This window comes from Dendronephthya gigantea, unplaced genomic scaffold (assembly GCF_004324835.1).
Source record: "Dendronephthya gigantea isolate DGI-Jeju-01 unplaced genomic scaffold, DenGig_1.0 000045F, whole genome shotgun sequence".
NCBI classification, from domain to species: Eukaryota; Metazoa; Cnidaria; class Anthozoa; order Malacalcyonacea; family Nephtheidae; genus Dendronephthya; species Dendronephthya gigantea.
The window spans coordinates 629,426-652,821 of NW_021163055.1; the positions used below are offsets into that span (position 1 = coordinate 629,426).

At 37.2% G+C, this 23,396-nt stretch overlaps 3 protein-coding genes across 3 annotated transcripts in view; 2 read left to right on the plus strand and 1 right to left on the minus strand.

Moving 5' to 3' along the window:
- LOC114527632 (vitamin K-dependent gamma-carboxylase-like) overlaps positions 1-23,396 on the minus strand; it is a 56,868-nt gene that overhangs the window by 1,554 nt on the left and 31,918 nt on the right. Inside the window, exons 2-7 of the mRNA XM_028549332.1 lie at positions 2,610-2,780; positions 2,074-2,250; positions 1,675-1,819; positions 1,385-1,463; positions 401-970; positions 112-243 (exon numbers count right to left, since the gene is read on the minus strand). Of these exons, the coding sequence (XP_028405133.1) occupies positions 112-243; positions 401-970; positions 1,385-1,463; positions 1,675-1,819; positions 2,074-2,250; positions 2,610-2,780 (1,274 nt within the window). The remainder of the gene's footprint in view (positions 1-111; positions 244-400; positions 971-1,384; positions 1,464-1,674; positions 1,820-2,073; positions 2,251-2,609; positions 2,781-23,396) is intronic.
- On the plus strand, positions 14,970-16,175 carry LOC114527635. The gene is made up of 2 exons (XM_028549335.1): positions 14,970-15,294; positions 15,529-16,175. Exons 1-2 carry the CDS (start codon positions 15,022-15,024, stop codon positions 15,928-15,930), a joined length of 675 nt encoding a protein of 224 aa, XP_028405136.1. The 5' UTR covers positions 14,970-15,021; the 3' UTR covers positions 15,931-16,175.
- Positions 17,938-23,020, plus strand: LOC114527630. The gene is made up of 3 exons (XM_028549330.1): positions 17,938-17,988; positions 18,860-18,949; positions 19,510-23,020. The coding sequence occupies exons 2-3, from the start codon at positions 18,868-18,870 to the stop codon at positions 22,719-22,721; spliced, it is 3,294 nt and encodes a 1,097-aa protein (XP_028405131.1). The 5' UTR covers positions 17,938-17,988; positions 18,860-18,867; the 3' UTR covers positions 22,722-23,020.

Here is a 23,396-nt window from a genome sequence, read left to right on the forward strand (position 1 = left end):
ATGTGCTCTTACATTTGAGGTAAATCATGCATTAACCTCTCTATGTCACAGGCACCCTTTTTAAAGTAATTTGTTTCGAATAACGGTTCTTCACTCCGCTGAATTTCATACCCCGGGAATGAGAAAGTGCGACATATCTGTTTCAACGTCAACAACTGTAACGCGAATATGTTGTGTGCTCCACGAATGTACCATCATATCCCATGAATACCCGTAAAGTCCGTTTGTCCAGGCATTGTATCCCTAGAAATGAAAAAACAGAAATTTTAGTTATATGAGAATGTGAATTTAGCATATATGTTGACAGTCTGGTGAGACAGCATCGTTGAGAGTTTATAATATTTATTTTTGCTATTGTCACACTTACGATTAATCAAAAATATTTGTTGCTGAAACCAACCTGTGTAATGAAATGTGACCAGGGTAGAAAAAGTTGAATCGCGACGTAAAAGCTTGCTAAACCAATCAAAAACGCTTTCCTAATGTATACATAACGTTCCTCGCATTCGTCACCTGGTTGCTGAGCAACTGCATTCCTGTTTTGAAGCTTTCCCGTGGTAAAGCGTGCGTCCACTTTGGGATCATCTTGTAGTGGGAGAAAGTACACGAAACACGCGGGCATCGCGCGGGACAAACGTCTTGGCCAATCACAACGAAAGAAGAAGGGCATTGTCGCGAGCATGGCCCACGGAAACATCCCGATGTGAAACATTTGGGAATTCATCAGATGAAACATAGATCCAAAGAATAGACCTACAGGTCGTGTTTTATCAAACAGCAAGAGAAATCCTTCCGAGAGGTCGAACATTAATCCACAAATATGAACCATGAATAATTCGATGAACTCGTCAGACGCAAACATGCGAAATGGATCGAAAACCCATTTTTTGGACAGCCCAGTCATGGAGTACCCTGAAATCCAGTCCATGTCTAATTTCTTGACCCCAGCGAAGAAGTAGACCAGGAAAATCTGAAAAATGACGGAGCGATATTACGTCGGGCTAGCAAACTTATTATCAAGGGTCGGTTGTACAAAACTAGTTTAAATTTAAGCGGTTGATATAAGCCAATAAAAAAGGACACTTTCATACATGTTGTGGACGACTGCATGTGAAACTGATGTGTTGTTGTAAACACTATCGTTTGCATTCAGATTGAAAATCTTTCGTTTTCCGCTGTGATAGATGTGCAAATTTGCCTCTTTTTTTCGAGTCTATCCACCGTTTAGTTCCATCGGTTGTAAACAAGGTCAAAACCAATATATGTTCATATAGCTCTATCAGTTTTAAACTGTTTCTCGCATACAGTCTTTGTATATATTCGATAAATAACTAGATTGGATAGATTTCTGCGTTTCTAAATGATCTAGTATAATAACACCTACCTGGAATTTTATCAACCAATAGTTCCATCTCGGCACACAAGTGTTTCTGATTGATTCATCAAAATAACCATCAATAGACCTAGGAAAGTTGTTCAGAAAAACGGTGAGATTTTGGAGACAATTAAAAATAACGCGGAAACCTTCAACACAGTAGATCATGACTGAATGACGTGGAGAACTCTTTGACCTGACTTCTCTGTGGAATTGCTTGAACATGAAAAGACACGTTAAGATTATTGCACAGGATTTAATCCACTTACATTTCACACTGAAAAATAACGGTTACTTACCAATATCTGTTGGCATTAGTCATTAGTAACATTATCGATATGAGACCGTACAGGTATGAATGATTATTCCAGACAGTTTTATCCAAGAAAAATATATACCAATACGTCACGATGAACAGAACACAACTCGATCTGTAGCACCAGCCTAGGGTGCATGACAAACATGAGTGAAGGTTGAGGACGGTAAGTAATAAACTTTACTTTAAACTGATCGATAACTTTGATCGACAACTTTGATCGACAGTCTTGTAACGCTTAAAAACTGACTTAAATACAACTTGGGTTGGTCCCTTAATTCTGTTCTGGGTGAATTTACTTTGAATACAACACCAGTAAGTTCAATGCTTTTGTATATTTTCAATAGATACATAATACCATATATCTTAGCTTGTTACCAACCTACTGCAATTCCAAACGCGGCCAGAAACATGACAAGGTAGACAACATACATCCAATCAACAGGCAGAGGTTTTAGCCAATCAAATAGCGGAAAGAAACACATGGTTGAGTCTTCCCAGCGATTGGCAACCGTTGACATACCTCTTTCTTGGGGGATGTCAATCATCATCAGAATACCTGGGATAAAATGAAAAAGATTCAGATAGTTTGGTGAGATAATGTCTATAGGATTGCTCTGTCTCAGACAAGCAAAGTTGTCTGAAATTAAACAGATAAAATACTCAGTAAAGGAGTACACATCAGGGAACATTACCATCCAAAAACCAGTTTTCCATTCGGGAAATTTAAATGAAAAGTGTAAACTACATTTTGGCCAAGCAACCGCGAGCTTTCGCTAACCTAGAGCGCTTGTGATTGGTTGACCTGGCAGCTGTTTCGAATTTGATTGGTTCGTGATCATCGCTTCAGACTTCAGTAGAGAAAGTTGAATATCACGACTGATTATATTTCATTAATAAATGTGTGCTTGTCATTACCAAACAATATTCGAAATATCCCAAGATTCGCTGGATCTTGTGGTTGGGTGAGAAAAGCAACGAGTCCCTCATTTTCATCAGCAGGAATGATTTGAGAGCTCGCCGTCGGCACATCTTCAACACCGGCGTCTGTTTTCGTCTTCTCCTTGCCAGAGAATCGGTTGCGCATGTCTGCAAATGGAAATGTACGTTTTGTATTTAAATTTTAAAGTTAAACAATGCATGGGCAGATAAGTGAAGATGGCAGACTGACCTGTACCTTGCTAATGCTTGGCGCAGAGTTCATTGTAAGGACTGGATAGTGAATTTTAGAGTGTTGTAAATGTAAGACTACGAATTTGGAGTAGCTAAACAAATTAATAAGATTTATATTTCTACCAGAATCTGAGCAATGGGTAATTTTAGAGCGACTTTTCTTGTAAATATAATTATATAGCATTCTTTGTGCAACCCAGCCCAAAAGCTGTTCAATCTGTCATGCCATAAAAAGATAGGGTGAAAGGTCGCTTCTCGGGTATGTATTTTCTATATACGAGAAACTCTTCCGGGAACTAATTTAAAATACTTATTTCCTCATGCAGTGCGAGCAAACGAAAGGCATAAATTCCGCATAATACGACCAGAAGAAAAGCAAAAAATGAAAGTACTTTAATGTTCAGATAACCAGTTGATTTAGCTCACTAGTGGTGTGGCGTGTCGATAGATAAAACTCACAATAAACAGATCATTGAACTTTAGTGGTTATAAGTAGCACGGATATATTTAATTCAGGTAAGTTAAGCATCAGCTATGGTCTCAATGTCGGTTTGTTTCATAGTCAATTTCTCAACTGTACACAAGAAATAAATATATCTCAAATTCGCTTTTGTCAAATGTCTTTAGTGTGTAAGGAAATTATGGGCATCAAGATTCAGTTCACGAGCTTGCCTTGCAAAATACGTAAGGTATAGCTGTGTCTGATCGCTCGTAATCTGATAAATTAATAAGACGGTATTGCAAATACCCGCAAAACACAACGCAGCTTGAATGCCCAAAAAATACGCGCAAAATATATACAGTGAGACCAGTCCGACTCCCCTACGAGAGAAATACCAGTAAAAAAGCTTTCACAGAAATGGATTTTGTTATGTTTATCGACTTTATTTTTAGTTATTATCTTTATTTATACCTCTTGAATCTTATTTTTAATTCGACAGCGCAATTTTGTGATGGCTGTTTCCGTAGCTGGAAAAACAGCTCTGGATGTTGCCAAGGGAGCACTGGACGCTAGTTTGACGCTCCTTAAACTGCCTGAAGGGATTAAAATTGCAATCCACATCAGTACAGATAACATAGATATGGCAAAAGAATTATGTGGACTTGTTGGATATGTCGGCCTCGCAATCGGGAGCGCTTCACTTGGTGTGTTGCTTGCTTATAAAGTGTTAAAACCATTAGTCGAGAGCGCTGTTAAACATGCATTCGGTGAAGACAGAGACGATATCGATCAAGGTGCGGATGAAATTAGAGATGACATTTAGTTTGACGTTCTTTTCAACTTTTCCACGTGTAAACGACATTTGATTTTGAAAAAATTTAAGCATTAGAAATAGCTAGCAGCAATTTAACAGCGAAACTGTTTAATGGATGCCAACTTTGAATCGTTCTAACATAAGGTATAGGTAAATGAAACTAAATGTCAAATTTGCTACAACGGCAACGTCACACCGCTAACGTGAAACCGCGGTTTGCGGCTTGCCGTAAACGTCAAACTAATTAAATGTCTCTAATATCAAAACGTGATGGGTATTTGAGAATATGTAATCACAGCAGTACTAAGGCATGGAATAAGAAATATATCTAAATAACCAAATGGTAAATGCTACTTTAGTGAAATGAAGTAAAATAAAATAAAAAGATGAACACATGCAATTGACTTGACTTAATTAACCTTCAGCATATTATAGAAACTTAAGAAATAGTATTTGGGAATAATTTTTATTCTTTGTGTATTTAATGTTCTTAATTATCAATCTGTGACAAAACTGCAGCTGCCTTTGTAACAGTACCCACTATATATATTCGTCAACTTTGTGCTTGGTTACAAATATATCACGGTGCAATTTCGTATTTATGTATGTATGTGTATGAACCTCAAAATATTCAAGGCTGACTCTCACTCAAATCCTTAAAAAAGTTCTTAAACCGTCAATTTACGACAAACTAGCAAAAATATTATCTGCATCTAACTGAAGAGATTTCGTGAAAACCTAGCCTAACATTGGAAGCTTGGCTGCATGTTTCCACAACACACAACCGGATATCATGCATGTAAACATAATAGCAGGTGACAAATGTTAGTCAAGCACTCATTTGAAATTCTTATTACCTCATGCTGTGCAGTGAAAGACGCAAACTGAAAGCTATTTCGTTCATCCATTGGGGAGCTCGTGTGGAAAAAATAAGTTCACATGCATATACACAAATTATCGAACATTACAGACACCGATCATACAGTAGTTGTTGGTCTATTTTAGTCAGGTAAGCCAAAAATTATCTCAATCACCCATGATTTCCATGCATCATAAAAAAGTTGGCTTGCCTTGGCTTTTAGCCATAGGAAAATGAAGATCTGGTTAAAAGTAGGTGAATACTCCATTCGTTTAAGTCATAATGAGAATGTTTATATACCTGACACAAGGCAATAAGATATTGCACTGTAAATTGAGGGGAAAGAGTTGGAAATTCTAGTCAAGATAGCAAGCAACAGACATATTCCGTACGCGGTCGAGTCCAATAACAGGTTTATGTAATTATGAAATTATACCGCAATTTGAAGTCACATCAATATGTTTGCATGGAGTTTTTGGATAGTCAAATAGCATACTGGGGCCGGTTGTATCAGGCCCGTTTAGCTTAAACGGTGAATAAGTTCAAAATAGAAAGCAAGTCTGCCGTTTTATTTAACAAGCAAACTAAATATTTTAACCTTATTCAAAGATACTGTTTACAACTACATATTCATGCAGTGCATAATATTCAAGTTGACTCATTCAAGAGAGATGTAAGAGTGTTATTTCTTTTTGACTTATCCACCTTTTAAGCGGAGCGATTGCAGAGTACCCCGCAATTTTTTAAGCGATGCCTTTAAAATACCATGGATACGTGGATACGTTGATACGTAGTTAAATTAGTTTTTCTAAACGAGGCGCGTGAATAGGTAAGATAGGAAGCATAAGTTAATAAGACATGAGAAATATATGCATGACGTAAGATAAATGTAAGTATAAGTTTTGTGTGGATACGTGGATACGCAGTGGTTTAAGGCTTGATACAACCGGCCCAGAAGGTCAGGATGTTCACACCAAAAGCTCGTAAAAAACGTGATTTCTAAAAAATACTGCCAAAATACGCGTATATAGTAGGTGCGATTGTCTAAAAACAAAAGAGCATATAATATATATATATTTATTATATACACAAGCGCCAGATATGAGGTATGCTGCAATTTCATTGGTTGGCTACTAGACAGATATTAGCTCATATCTGTCTAGTAGAGAAAGTAAACAAAATGGCTGAAAGATTTGAGGAGTTCAGTGAAATAGAAATCCAAGCCTTAGATGATAATAGCACACCAAAATGCACCGAAAGGGCGACAAAGTTTGTGTATATAATAAAACAGTTATTCTGCTCACTCTCGTCGTATATGGCCGATAGCTAACTCGGCGCTACGCGCCTCGTCGACTATCAGCTCATATACGACTCGAGTTCGCAAATTAACTGTTAAATATATATATATATATATTATCTATATAATATATATATATCTATATATATTATATATTTATATATATATATATATATATATATATATATATATATATATATATATATATATATATATATATATATAGTATGACTTCCTTGAAAATACCGCAAAATGCATGGTGAATTGTACTTCCTAAGTGTTTAATAGTTTCCCGACTTCAACTGCATCGTAACAAAACGTATATATACGAGCATGCAAGGTCAGTGAAAGTCTCATAGTTTTAAAGTTGTTATATTTCCATCTAAATGTCCAGGCAACAATATACATCGATGATGTATACATCTTCTGCATGAGCATTTAGATGGATGAACATGCAATGATTTACGCTATATAATTTTCGCTACGACTGATTTGGACTTTTACTTCAAGGTCGTAGTGTGCCTGGTTTAGAAAATATTGAACCTCCAAAGCCAAAGGTAGCCCACATGCATTACAGTAAAACATATCCACATTCAATTACTCGATTGCGCGGTTTAGTTACACCTTCTCTGACTATAAACTGTTCCAAGAATTAACACTCCTTATTTATATATTATCAAATTCGTTTATTATCTTGCTTGGCAGCTTGGGTGCACTTCGGCTGCTGGAAAAAGTATTTTACAAAACAGAAAACTACAAAAATTATATTGAGCTGAAATAAACTCCATTACATCAAGGCAAGGCATTATTTGTTACATATTAAAATTCTGGTTTAACGGAGCGGAGTTTATATATTTTTTTGTCTTTATGTGAAATAAAAATGGTCCTTTATATAGACACCTGCGGTAGCATCTGAAGCGTTTTTAATGTACTTCTTACTTTATATTTCTAGCGCAACTTTAATCAGTATGGGAGCTCTCAAAAGTAAAGCACAGGGGGTGGAGAAAGGTGCTTTTGAAACAAGTTTAAGATTTGGAAAAGAACAAAACCCCTATATAATTGCATTCAAAGCTAGTACCACAAATGTACGCGTGGCAAAAGAATTGCTCAAATTTAGTGGGTTCGTTGCCCTCGGAGCTGCAGTGATTTCACTGGGTACTTTGTACGGCTACGACAGGATAAAACCATCACTTGATGAGGCCGTGAAAAAAACCTTCGGTGAAGAAAACGTGGATAAAATCGAACCAGGGTCTCTTCGTGTTTTTATTAGTTGTTCAACAGACGAGATATTTCTAAAAATTCTTGAAGATTACAAATCAAGAAGAATAACTGAACGTTTGAAACATGAACTCTCGCAGGTTGGAATTGAGGTGGAAGGATTGAAGGTTGAAATTGAAAACATCGAAGAAGTGAACAAAACAAAGGAGGCTATAAATGCTAAGAGGTAAAAGATTCATTGCATTGAATCCATAAAATGTTGAATAAAAATTTGAAACAAACGTACTAGTGCCTACAGATCTTTTTGTATTATCGTAGGAGTGAAATAGCGACAGGAGAAAAAAAAACAGCGATGGAAATGGACGTCCATCTTACTGAATATGGTAATAAATAGAAAATTTAATAGTCTACTTAAGACTATAATTATAGGCGACCATGAATCATCAATTAAATGTAAATTGTATAGGTATAGCAAAACAAAATTAAATAACTAAAATTCCAGAAACATATAAAATAAGGCCCGACCAGAAACAAAAGTCGAATAGTCTATAATTATTATATGTATAGGCGACAGTATATACTTATTATAATTGATCTGACTATTACAAAACGATTACAATACCACATGCCCCATCGAAAAATTATTGTTTATGTAACTGTATATCGATTCTTCTAGAGAAGAGTTACCTGGATGAGGCACGTTGATGGATCCAAGAACATGGAATTTCTGGCGTTGAAGAATTTTTGAGAGAAAAACTTGAAGCATGGAAAGAAGTGAAAATACAATTTGGGGTTTCAGGAGAATCTGCATGGTGCAGGAAAATCAGCATTTATCAACGCAATCAGAGGGTAACGAGTGATATTTCAATTCAATAATGCCAGGCGTTTTTCTAAAGAAGAGCGTTTTTCGCGAAGGATTCGATCATTGGAGTTATGTTATTATAATTTTATTAATTTTAAGATCAAGTCTGACTGAAACGTCCCGAAATATGCAACTCAGGGGCTCTGAAACAGAACGTACCTATCTTCTTCTGTGGACATTTCTCTCTGCTTAATTGTGAGAGCAATTGTCTGGAATCGCAGAAACCTTGGTGCGACCCCAAAGGACCTAAATTAATGCCGGTTATGGCCTTTAAACCTGCATATAGTCATACAATCTCCTGCATGCCCAACTATACCTATAAGTAATTCAATTGAGAAATCGAAGCTAGGATGTTTCATAATTCATATAGCTCTAATTCATATTCAATGAAATGCACAACTTCTTTATTAGAATTGAGGACGATGATGAAGGTGCTGCAGAGATTGGTCCTGTTGAAACAACTCCGAGACCACGCAAATACGAACATCCCGCCAACTCAAAAATTACTTTCACATATCTGCCGAGTATAAGCTCGCACAAATTACCCGATTTAGAAACATTCTGTAAGATATGTGGGTTGGAGAAATACGACGTGTTTCTCATTCTTTCAGCAACACGCATCAGAATACTCGATATGGAAATAGCAAGTGAAGTGAAATCCATCGGGACTGAAAAAATCTTTTTTATCCGTACTAAGATCGATCGGGACATATTGTGTGAATCAAGAACTATGAGAGAAAAATTCAGCGAAATGGATATGCTAGAAGCAATTCGAAAGAATATAACTCGTAGTTTGATGGAAACCACGAAGCGTTCAATCTCCAGCGTGGAAGATATCTTCTTGATCAGTAACTACGATACAAACAAATGGGATTTCGACCGTCTTATCGCAGCCATCAGTGACGCGTTACCTGTTCATCAGAGAGAAAGTTTAACGCTGTCCTTATCAAATATTACTCAGGAATGCTTGAAGAGAAAAGCTGCAGTTTTACGAGGTATAGTCATTGTATGCATGGTTCTATAAATGCTTTTATTAAATTTTAATATTTTTTTGTAATTCAGGTCGAATTTGGATGGTGGCAGTTTCGGCAACTGCTGGTGATATCGTCCCAGTGCCTGGGCTAAACGTAGCTCTCAATGTTGCTCTGTTGTTAGAAGAAGTGGGTTTTTACAAATCTCAGCTTGGCCTGCCCAACAAAGATTCGTCCGCATTCGGGAAAATGTCGCCTCAAAACCAGGAAAAAGTTCGCACATTTTGCATCACAAACCCCGAGCAACTTGGTAGCTTTATAGCAACCTTCTGTTCAGAGTCAGAAGTCAAGGAACTCTCGCGTTTCACTCCGTTTATTGGTTCTGTAATCACGGGAAGCATGTTGTTCTCTGTTGCTTATCGTTTCCTCAGTAATTTGCTGAACCAAATGGAATCAACGGCCGTGGAGATTCTGGAGGAAGCGATCATGCACAAGAGCTAAAGACGATTTCGACAAGTTCACATTTCAAGAGACAGAGAATATTTCTTATTTGCCTGAAAAAACTTCAATTAACTTATTCACTTTAAAAACTTCATTTATTGTATTAGTGTATATAGATTATTACTAAGTTTTAGGATTTCATGTAATGCAGGAGTAATCATTTTTCCATGTAACACGCGCAGAAGAAAATCTTTAAATTAAAGATCACATTAAACAATGTAACCGTTGTCCGTTGATCACGTCTAGCTTTAAAGATTTTCCTAACTCGGTTCCTGATATGGTCGTAGTTAGTTCACCAAAACCAATACCAACCACCAAAGACTGGGATGGAAGCTTTTCTAATCATACTTTATCAAGACGTGACGGGTATTTGAGAATCTGCCATTATATCACGAGAGTCAGTGGACCGATCGTTCGTCGCTGTATGAAGTGCTTATGAAAGGAAGAGTGTGGCTCGAAGCCTCACGAAGGTCATTTGAGAACAGGGCAGCCCATGAGTTATTTCCTTCGAGAGATCGAAGGTAGTGATGGTAGTCTTCAGTCTTTGTGGGAACGTTGGAGTTTCATGCCGAGAAGAACCAGTGGAACAAGGAGTAATGACGGTAGATGTGTATGTTTGTGAAATGAATCATGAACAATTTTAGGTGAGGCAGAGACTGAGTGCGAAATTAAACTAGTTGACCCAAAGCCAAAGGACGTTCAACACTAAAGTAAACAACGGCAACTTCATATAGGATCTATACTAGCGTTTTGAACATTGTTGTCCCAATTAACAGTCAGTCTACTACCATTCCATATAATCTACACGAATCATCGTTTGCCATTAGGAAGCAATATTTCAGTTAGGTCAAAAACATAAACAATGAAATTATAGATTAGTTCCATAACTTTGTGTTTAGTATACATTATGGTAACATCACTTTTTTAAACCCAATTGCTCTTCAGGATTTCTTACATACTTCCTACTTTATTGCACTTAGCACAAACAACTAATATTCACGATGAATGGTCAATATAAAAACATATATCAGCGTTCAAATTTAAAGAGCGTCGTTTGCAAATATTATATCATGATTCAGCGGCGAACAGCACTGCCCGTTATCCGTACAACCCGACCCTGAAGCTATTCAGCGTGGGAAGTTTGTCATTTCAAAACCTTATTTATTTACCACATGCTGTGCGGTAAAAAGACCATGTAAAAACAGCAGAAAACCTTGTCCTTGTAGACTTGCATGATCATTAATTATCATCGTTGAAAATATTTCAACTTCGAACCAACTTAAAAATTAAAAGTTTTTCCAGTGACTTTTCCCAAAAGCTCTTGAAGTCATACCAATTACCAAAAGATGGGGTGAACGGTCGCTTCACAGGAATGCATTTCTCTATACCAGAAACTTTTCTGGGAACTCATTTGAAATTCTTATTACCATGCAGTGCGAGGAAAATAAAGACATAATACAATCAGAAGGAATGCAAAAAACTAAAGCATGCCATCTTAGTTTTGAGCTAACCAGTTCGTTTGATTATGACTCCCTTACTGGAGTGTCGATAGATAAAACTATCAAATATCACAAATCATCAAATATCAGTGTAGCCCGGATGTATACGTATTCAGGTAGGTAAGCTGAAAATTGTTATGTCTTATGATAATAAATTACACTGTCACATGTTCTGGCTTTGATCTGTTTAATATTAGAAATGCTCGCTAAATACTTTATTCCTCAATACTTCGATCATATGCACAAACTCGTTTTCTAGCACATCGATCTCTTCTTCGTAATCTCAAGAAAAACCACTTATTATAGTATCTCGTAACAAAATGCTACTGAAATTAGTGAAATATGACCGCAATGTTTGTTTGCTGAAATGTGACTCAATATCGGTTTGTGTGAGAGTCATTCTGTTCACAAGATGAAATAAATAAATAAATATTATATTCGCTTTTGTTAAATGTCTTCACTGTGCGATTGTGAAATTATACCGGCATCATATTCAGTTCACGAGCTTGCAAAATACGTGAGATAGATGTGTCTGATTCAGTCTGAATACTGATAGTCTGACAAATCCCCCATGTTATACGTATAATAGTGCGGAACGAAAACCTAATTGGACTGCATTGTATAAATAATACCCGCAAAATACGACGCAGCTTGAATGTCCTAAACAATACCCGCAAAATAAACAGTGAGACCAGGCTGTCCTAGAGAAAAATAGCCGTGAAAAAGCATTTACACCTCTTGAATCTTGTTCAAGGCCAAAGCAGCAGTGGCGTACGGGAGACGATAATTGGGGGGGGGGGCATGTCATGTTAACAGACATGTAAAAAAAAAGAGATCTAGAATTAATTTTGCACATGATGAATATATGAATACGTGCTTCCCCCCCCCCCAATTATCGTCTTCCGTACGCTACTGCAGAGCAGCCCAATATGTGATGGCAGAACCGCAGAAGCTCTGTCAGCGTTGCAATGGGCGCTAGTTTATCGTTTACTAAACTGCCTGAAGGGTTTAAAATTACAATCCATATTAGTACTACAAATATACGTGTAACGTGTAGCAAAAGAATTGGAGTGACTACCCTTATAAGTCAAGGCACTGTTCATTGTATTTTTATCCTGCCGTTTTGCTCATAGCCATAGGGTCGATATTTCAGTTTCTATCGTACCTAATGTTTCAAGACCGCTACTTATCCAAAATTAATTGCCTGGTTTTGTTAAGAGCATTTCACAAAAAAGGTTTCTGTTATATATATAATATTTTTTTGTATTTTGTATTTTTGTATTTCATATTTCTTACTTCTACTTTATTTCCAGTGTAATTTTTTAATGGCAGAAGGTGGAGAGGAAGCTCAGGATGTTGCCAGGGGAGCACTGGATGCTAGAATAAGATATACTGAACCGCCAGAAGGGGGCGCTGAAATTGCAATCCATATTAGTACTACAAATATACGCGTAGCAAAAGAATTATGTAAACTTGCTGGATATGCTGTCGTGGGAACTGGAGTAACTACCCTTGGTGTTTTGCTTGGCTATAAAGTGTTAAAACCATTAGTTGAGAGCGCTGTGAAAAAGGCATTGGGTGAAGAGGATAAAATTACACCAGGATCTCTTCGTGTTGTAATTCATTGTTTGACGGACGAGAGATTCCTGGAAATTTTCAAAGACTACGAAACTGGAAAAATGAAAACACGTTTGGAGGATGAGTTTGCACAAGTTGGGATTGAAGTGGAAGGATTAAAAGTCAAAATTGAAAACATCGAAGAAGTGAACAAAACAAAGAAGGAAATATATAAAAAGAGGTAGTAAATTTAATGCATCGATCGAGTTAAATGTAAAAAGTTTTGCTGAAAGGAATTAATCAGGTAATCAAATAGGTTCTTCCTTATGTCGTAGGAACGCTCGACGAACGCTGAAAGAAATGACAACAGAAGGTAAAGTGTTTGTACTTTTTTTGTTCCTGAGGCAGGCTCCTTTAACAGGACCTGTTCCGGTGGACCTGTTGAATAAAATTATTAATCGTGATGCTCATTTTAGCAAACCATATAATTTTTTCGAGAATCATATTTCATATGACAGCTAATTAATCATGTAGGATTGTACAAAGCAGAGTAAACATCTTTAGTGTGAAACTTGATTAATTATGAACAAAAGACTTGGAAAACAAACTAGAAATAGGAATTTATTGAGATACCAGTATTATTTATAGCTTGAAACCGTATATGAGTATATTTCTGAAAAACAAGATGTTCTCCAATATTTCAAAAAGGGGCTGGCCTCTTAGAAAGATTCTCCCCCTCGTACTGAATACCATTGAATTATTTTATGGACTTTACTTAATTTTTACAGTTATATAAACACGCCTAATTATAAATATGGCTATTATTTTCATTCTTTATCTCACTGCAGCCTTTTCAACGAGCGCAAGGCGAATAAGGAAAAAGATATCCTGGACCTTAAATCACCTTAACCATTCACTTACCTGTTTTTCGTACGCCCTTTATCGCAGACTACCTCTAATTAATAAAATAGACATTGCCGTCATTTTCGTCAGTGAATATGTGGATGATGCTGGAGATATTAAACAGTTGAAAGATTATCTTAACGAGGGCTACGTTAGAAGTGATAAAGGAAGGTCAAGACGTGTCAGAACTGATCGTCTTCTTCAAATGCACTTGGATTTTCCCGGAATAGAGTTAAGCCCCTTTGTTTTCAAAATAGACAAGCCCCAGTTGGATTCGGTTGGTTTTGCGGTCAATCACTTCAAAAGAGTTTCAATCGAAAGTCCAGCAAGAGGAAATATTAAGATATGCGAAAAAGATTCCGACGAAAACCTGTGGATTTTAAATTTGAATATTTGCGAAGAGAGGATAATCAAAAGTGGTAACTCATTTATATAGTACCGTTCATTACAGCGAGAATTTTTTTTGGGTTTTTTTTCAGGACTTTAAATCGCCATTATATTTTCTTTGATAAATTTGACAACTTTTCATGATATTTCTATTCCTGTGAATGCACTGTTATCGCTTATGAAAGGCTCGTTCCTCTTATGAAGCATGCTTATTTATTTGAAACCAAATCGTCTGCATGATAAAAGCAAAAGCAAATAACAAAACCAATTGCACGACATTGAGTAAAGTGAGTAAATTATTCATGCAGACAGTAAAACTGACTTCTATTATCCCACCGAAAGGCACCGATTTTCCCTCTCATCCTCCAGGAAAGTACATATTCTATATCAGTCTGTAGGCGCGAGAAATACTTTCAGTCTTGTTCATATCAACAATTAAGTGCTCTTTTCTGTACATATCTTCTTACTTTCTTATAATTCATTTTAGCTCAGCAACCGAACGACGAATCAGAAGGTACATTTTTAAAGTTCATATGTGCTTCATTCATTGCGAGATTATCGTGGAAGTGGTTTAAAACGAACCATGTAATTTGACAACTACGTCAAGTAATTTGACGCACTTGCTTTCCTATTGTCAGAAAAGTGTATCACATTTAGCCCGCGAAACTTAAAAATTTTTACGGATTTTGTATTTGTGATGCTTTTCAAACTGTGGTTAAATGTTTTTGAGATTTGCCAGGATTAATGAGCGCTATGGGTCTGGGTTGAATTTGTGGGCGCATACATGAAATCAAGCTGTTGATATATCAAAAATCAACCAGTTCATCTCTTTTTAGTTATCCACCGAATGACAAAACTTACCAAGATGGAAATAACGAGGGTGAGCCGTATGGTGGCAATGGATTGGGACAGTCTTGCCGGGCTCATGGATATTCCATATGAAGAACGTGAAGAGATCAGAACCAACCACGCAAAATATCCTGATTCTCTTTCCAAAGCGGAAGAAATTCTCATACATTTCAATGACAGTGATTGCTTTGATCGGGATGTTCTTGCAAAATCCCTCGTTGAATTGGGACGACGTGATCTTAAAGACGAATTGCTTCCTATGCTGGACGAGGTATTCAATATTTATAAAATAATCTTTGCCTTATCCAAGCTTTTGCCCCACCTATAGTTTCTCCAGTCTGTTCAGTGCTCACTACTTTCTTAACCAGCAATTTGTCTCCTCCAGTACAAAGTTCCTTCTCATGTTTTTATATGTGAAAGTATCAATTAGCAATTGATATTATTCCCCAGTTTCAATGTTCTTCAATGATATAAGGATAATGAAAAGTATCTTTTCTATAAACAGGTTTATAAAACTCGTAGTGTCTTACGTCTGAAAGCCGAAACTGTTAAGAAAACTGGAAAATCCAAAGGTGATGGAACAGAAGAAATACAAGAACTACAGACTGAAATCGTTCCAGAGGGAAACGACCAGCCTCTCTCCCCTCGTGAAATGTTCAGGTTAAGTCGCCGTATTGCCGTTGACTGGGACAGTCTTGCTGGCCTCATAGGCGTCGCCCAGGAACAAAGAGATGAGATCAGATGCAACGTCATTTACAGCGACAATCGTTCACGAGCTGAGAAAATCTTATCTATTTTCAACCACAGGAATGAATTCTCCCGTGAGAGGCTGGTAGAATGCTTGAAAGAGCTAGAGAGATACGACCTGATTGAAACAATCATCACTGGAAAATGGAAATTCTTGTAACGATCCAGAGTTTATACGTACCCTTTATTATTATTATAATTATTATTATTGCTGTTGAAAGCTAATATACATGAAGAAGACAAAAGTCTTAATTATACGATGCATTTACAATATTTTCTTTTCAAAAAGATAATTACAATAAAATCAGGCTAAAATTAGAAATCAAGCTAAAAAGCTTCAAGGGTCTCACTAAACTACGATTATAGCAGTTTATGGCATACACTAATGGCCTGTTCTTAAATCTCTCTGTTCTAAATTTAAAATTACAATACATTTTAGTATTTGATCTAGTTTCTCTTTGTCTTGTATCTCCAGCACGATCTGGGAGTAGGAGGAGATATGGGCCGCACACGAGAGCTATCAGTTGAGTTAACAACCTCACGAGGCAGTTAGCTCAGCCCGAAAACCATCCGCACACGTGAGAAACTTCCCTCTCGAGTCGAATTCCTCACGAAAAACTTTTAAGAAGCTTAAAAAAGTACCGCTTACTAGCTTTCTTTGCAATGTAATCAGTATTAGTGTTCCATTTTAAATCGGTATTAAGCCATATGCCAAGCAGTTTGAATGACGGCACCTTTTCAACATCTAAGTCGTACAAATTAATGGTTTTAATTGTAGATTTCCTCGCACGAAAATCAATGATGATCTCTTTTGTTTTGTTTTTGATATTCAGTACCATTCTTTGTTCGCGACAAACGTTGATATCCTTTGTATATTAAGTTTCATGTTTCCAATAGGAATATTCCATTTATGATTGGCTACATTCAGGATTCCGAAAGCGTAGTGTCATCGATACACATTGAAACTAGTTCTGAATTAGTTGAATTGTCAGTCACTGCAAAATCAGTCAGATGATTAATCTTAGCAATTTATCTTGTCCAAACTTGGACAATTCATTATCAAACTTAACCCTTTGTTGACGTTGAGAGAGATACGTACGACGCTAACCATGCACGGCAACAAAACAGGCCTTACACCCTATTTTTGCAAATCAGATAGAAGAATATTATGATCATCCTTTAAAAACGGCCTGATGTAAGAAATATTCTAGCGCATCTTGAATCCGAGGCTTAATTGTGGTAAACTGTTTGACCTGACTTCAAAAGTGGAATGATTCAGCGTCGAACAGCGCTGCCCGTCATCCGTACAACCGTACAAACCGGCCCAGAAGCTATTCAGTCATTAAAATACGGGGGAAGTTTCTCATTTCATAACCCTTATTACCACATGCTGTGCGGTAAAAACACCATTCAAACAGCAAAAAAAAACTTGCAGGCCAGATCATGAAATATCGGTGAAAATGTTTCAACTTCGAAGCAACGTACTTCCTAGCGTTGGTAAGGAGAAAACAGTACACACACCGTACATCAACTGATGGTCTACTGATTATATTGGTCGGCTCTATTAAAGCCAGGTAAGCTGAAATATATATTACTTAGATCTCAAAAAGCTTGTCTGCATCGGTAAGTTGCGAAACATGAGATTGAACTTTGTGTGTATAAGAGATTAATTCCGTTGGTTTCTCCTAGTATATAAACGAATTAACTTTTGGCTTCGTCACCCTAAAATGATATTCAACTGCATGACTGAAGCATCTGAATTAGGTGGTGAAGCGGATGAAATACAGCAATTACTAACACAACACGAAACCCCTCCAGAGATGAACGTTCAGCCTCTTTCCCCTCGTGAAATGTTCTGATTAGGTCGACGTATTGTCGATGTCTCAGCTGAATGTGTACCGGGCCCCTTTAAATACTTAATGGGCATGGACAAAGAGGACAAAAATACGCAATACTAGATGTAACCTTGCTATTTACAGCGACAAATGGTTTAAGACGAAGTAAAACTGGTTATTCCAGGAACTCATTAAAAATTTTTAACACCTGCTGTGTGGGCAGGAAACTTGGAGCTGTTTATTCTTGAGAGACAGATTATTGACGAAAACAAAATTATGATACAGATAAAATGCACTAACTCGCAACTCATTTCACATTAAAACTCAAGTTCCCTGAAGTTTTTATAAACTGTACAACGTCGTATTTTGTTCAGATAACTGAGGTAAGAGCAAATATATGCAAGCATCTTGGTGTAATTATATATCTAGTCAGGCATGTACATATATAATGATTTAATATAGCAACAATCGTATGATATTTCAGACGACTCAGTTGCTGTCACCGGCGGGAGAATCTTGCTATCGGTGACGATATGAGAATATTCTGTTCATTCTAGTTCAAACGAAAATGTCTATTCTTGTGAAAAACCCTAAACTATGTTCGAGCTTGTTTGCTTTGTATATATTTGAGTTTTGAAATGCAATGTTTTGCTGTCTGGCGAAGAAGACAGACATGCAGGGACAGGGTAAAATATTCTCAATACATCCAGGAATAATGATGAGAGAAGTGCAATGGGGAGTTGCAATGTGTTTATATACTTAACTTTGCTATTTCAAACAAACATTAAAAACATAAAGCGTTTTTTTCTGACCATGTTTATAGCTTAAAATTCCTGCAACAGATACATAATTTATCGAGCAATAATTATAAGTGAAGTGATGATAGGTGAAGAGACGGCAGGCGGCCGAATTTGAGGATACAAGTTAGGCTATATTTATAGCTAATTTTAAAGCTTTCATCTTCGAACGAAAGGCTTGCTTGTCAATTTATTTTAAATGATATTTATTACAGATGCTAATATACCCAGTAGAATATTCGTTAAAATTGATATATACAACGGTATCTTTGCTATACAACGACTTCTACACAACTGTAAACTTAGAAGATTTATACGACAAAGTTCTATCAAATTTCACTCGGTTACGGATAGATTCATAATGAGCATTTTACGTGGTTTGATCTGCTAAAGATTCCCTGGATAAGGTATAATTATGATATACGATAAGCTGCAGAAATTCTTTTCATTGTTGAAGGTCTAGTTATGGCGAAGAAGAGTGACGAAAGAGAAACTTCAAGCATTGATTCACCTGATGAGGGCAATAGTAAAGATCACACCAGGAAAAGTAGGTTAAGCATGTTTGGTCCTTGGGTAAAATCAATTGAGACCACTAGGAGAGAAGGGGTTTTCACTTGGGAGAAAGTGGGGGGTCTCTTTATCTCTCTCCGGAATAAAGTCTCTAAAGCCGCGTTTACACTACATGTGAACGCTGTTTATCCGGCCTATAGCCAGGCCTGCATGGACCTGACCTATAGAGCAAAATTTTGGTAATGTGAACAAGCTTTACATAGTCCTGACAAATTTTTAACTAAATAGTATGATTTGTATAGGATCCATATAGCATTAGCCCGTTTAGGCGTGTTTTTGGTCTTTTTCAAGTATTTTGTCAAAGACAGTGTGAACGTAGCACGCATTACCTGGACTTGTCCTAGACCTTGTCCAGGTCAGGTCTAGGCCTGAAGTGTAAACGCGGCTTAAGATTATCGCCAAGGCTTGCCAAAGCCGAATAACCCATTTTTATACCATGCATATCGCATGATTCATCAACTTTTTTCACTTCAACATCACAAAAGATTTATCCAGGAAAATGCATTTTAATTGTTTTTATCGTATCGTGTTTCAAAGGTTTCCAAATAGATATTTCCGAAGAACATGGTAATTGGTTGGCTGTTGGCGAACTAATTCGCCTGATCAGGAAACCTATAGCAACCTACGTTGATGAAATCGTTAAAGCTTTTCACCAGAAGCTCTGTCACGATTTGTCATTTGTTGGCAAGTGCAAAAGCCCTGAAGATTGCAGAAAAAAGACTAAGCCTGGAGAACTTTGTGTATCGTGCAAACGTTGGTCGCAGGACCTTAATAAGTCGCATAGAGCTGGCAGCAACCCATCGTGGCATAAGAATTGCAACAGCGCAAAATGGTCTGAAGATCCCTGGGAGGTGGCGAAATTCTTCATGTCGGCTCTTGGATCTAACCAAACTACTGTGAAAGATGCAAAATCCACGGATCTGTCATCTCTTCTTAATGTTCTCGAATGGATAAAGGATGGAGCGTTTCCGGGAAAAACGAGAGTAGACATTGAACTTGCGAGAAAACTTCGTTCTCAAGTGAGAAATACCTGGGCACACGCACCGAAACAAGAATTTGATCACAGCAAAAAATCGCAAAGTTTCTCGATTGCCAACGAATTTCTAGAGGATTTAGAGGCAAAATTTTCTCATAAAGAAACCAAAGATTGCAAGGAATATCTAGATAATTTAGAGAAGAACGGAGTCGCCAATATCGTTGAAAGTGAACTGAAAAGCCTGCTGTTGCAACGCCAATTACTAGATGATATTAAAGAAGAAATGACACAAATGAAAGTCGATCGTTCATCTGACAAAAGCAAGATGGAAGAGCATGAACGAAAACTGAAGAAATTGGAAGTTGCATTGAACGAATGTTCTCAAAGAATGTCAGATTTCGAAAGTCTTAAAGAAAACATCAATAGACATTTCAATATCTTTGAAGAACAACTGAAATATTTTCGTGCTATTCCTGAAGATATTCATGAAATACGTAACAGTATTGGACAAATCCGTGACAATCTCGCTAAGATGAATGAACGACAAAAAGAACGAGGGCCAACGAGAAGTTTACTTGACCGCGTGCCAAAGTTCACTGCTCGGGAGGGAGAAATAAAGGAGGTCTTTTCTCTTCTTATCGAAGAAAGAAAGACCGTTGTGTCTCTTCATGGCGGACCGGGTTTTGGTAAAACTGCTATCGCCATCGAGGTGTCCCATCAACTCAGCGAAGACCCCAACATAACAGTCATTTTCTCTCAACTAACCACAAAAACAACTGTTGATGAAATGGTCCGGCAGCTTTGCCTTGATGTCGGTGTAAATTACGAATATGATGATCCAAAGCAGTCGCTCGTTCTCTGTTTGAAAAATGTCAAAACCAAAATCATTTTTGTTATGGATGACATCGACAACCAGCTTGAACAAAACAACCGTTCAGGCTTCGACGATTTTATCAAATTGTTAGGAAAGATTGATAATTGTCAGATGATTACGACCTCCAGATCGTCCTATCAAATTCCTGGCCTTTCAGTTGAAAAAGTTGATGTTGAGGAGATGGATGACAAGGCTTGTATGGAACTTCTGAAAAAACAATGCTCTGTACACGAAGACGAATTTTTGCAAAAATTAGCTGAAGAATGTGGTAAAATACCTCTTGCCATGTGCATCGCCGCACCTCAAGTTGACGACTTTGAAGATCCTTTTAAATTCTTGCATTATCTCGAAAAAGAACCGTTCAAGACCTTGGAATGTCCCGAGACTAACCAATACGTGTACCGAGCCATTAATATGTCTTACGACAGGTTGGATAAAGCCCTAAAAGAAACGTTTGTGCGCTTGGCTGAATTTGATGGAAGTTTCAGCGAAAAAGCCGCCAGCTTTGTGATTGAGAAGGACATTATAGATACGAAGCGTATCCGAAACGATTTAGTACGCCGAAGTTTGATTAAACAAGAAAACGAGAACCGATACTCCATTCATCTTTTGATCAAACATTTCGTAAGAGATCAACTAAGAGGCGAAAATGAAATGGCAGAAAGAGCCCGCGAGCAAGCAACACGTGCAAAATTGTTGATGGTAGAATTCTATCTTGAGTTGGGACATGATTTGACCATAAAGAGTTACTCCAAAGACGGTTACAAACCCAACAGAGAAGCTTTGAAGCAGGAAGCGCACAACATCCAAAATGTACTCAAGATTTGTTTTCAACAAAACGATGACTCCTCCAACATCCTTAACTGCCTCGCAGAAAGTGAAATTTACACCTGCTCAGGGAAATTCTTTTCACTTCTTGTCAGAACCATCATTCCAGGATCTATCGTTGACAAGTTTCTACAAAGCTGCGCGCAGCTGGCCCAAAAGAGAGAAGATCATGCAATCAAAATGAATTTTGATTGTTTGCTCGCGGAAGCAGAACGCGACAGAACCATTGGAATTAGAGAAGACGAAGCTTTTACCTCCAAGATGAAAGAAATCGAGAAAAAGTTTGAAACACACTATGAAGTTTTAAAGCATGACAAGTCACTTTGTGCTTATTACTATTATCTGTTTGGGAGGTATCTATTGCGTAAATCCGAACGTTGTAAGGGTAAGAAAAGTAAAGAACGCTCAAAAATACAGAAGCAAGCGCGTGAAGAACTGGAAAAATCATTAGAACTGAGGAACACGCTTATTGACACACCCGTGGGAATGGCGGATAAGGTATTCACGTTATTGCAACTGGGAAATGTATGCAAATTAATTTCTACAACGGGAAATTTTGTGGAACAAGCACAAGAATATTACAAAGAAGCTACAAAACTTTCCCGGGATAATTTTGGTGATCACGAGCTAACATCGCACGGTTATAAAACTCATGGAGATCTATATCTAAAAATCGACGAATACGACAAGGCGAAGGTAAATTACACATTAGCCAAAGAAATGCGGGAAAAACTGGGTCTTGATGCGAATAAAAAACATGTGTCACTGCTCAACAACCTCGGCATATGTTTGAGGAAAAATAAGCAACAAAGCAAAGCTATTGAAGTTTTAGAAAGCGCTCGTGATATGGCGGAGAAACTGGCTGAAAGCGACGAACCAAATCGATGCAAATCTAAAGTCTACACAAATTTGGCTTTGGCCCACAATGCAGTGCAAAACGGTTCTCAATATGCTGCAAACTACGCTAAAAAAGCATTTGAATTCAAAGAATTAAAGGGCGCCATAAAATGGTATGAGTATGACGAACTTTGCGAGCTACAATCACACCTATCTTCAGACTTGCATATTTAACTGATTAATAATTGCATATTTGTAAAAGATAATGTTAAACGTATACCTCACGCCAGGAGAAATGTTTGAAATGAATGTGCTGTATACCCTGATAATGCATGACTACATAGAAATTAAAAGAATCGACATTTGTTATATATACATGGTGCATGACAGACAATTTCAAAGTATAGAGCAATGGATTAACAAGTTGACAATAATTATCTTTTTGTATTTACTAAGGCGCTGCCTAAGAATTTTCTACATTTACAGTTTTCCGCAGTCAACTGGACTAAAACACGAACTTGCATTCAGTTTACGTAGAAATGCTTTGCTAAGGATTAAAGTACGAATTATAGTAGGTTTACCTTTTTAACTGAGTATAATGAATTTAAAATAATACGATTTTTTATACATTGATTGTGTCACTGCCTGGTTTGATTAATCATTGATATAATCTGAGAGGGATTTGGCTGCCCAATTTTAAGCAAAGTTAAAACTCAATTCCTATGAGTCGGAACCCATGTTGTGTTTTCAACGTTTTCTTCGTTACGGTAAGAAGCTCTTCCGGGAACTCATTTGAAATTCTTATTACCTCATGCAGTGCGAGGAAAATAAAGACATAATACAATCAGAAGGGATGGAAAAAGCTAATTAAAGCATCTTAGTTTTGAGATAACCATTTCGTTTGACTCC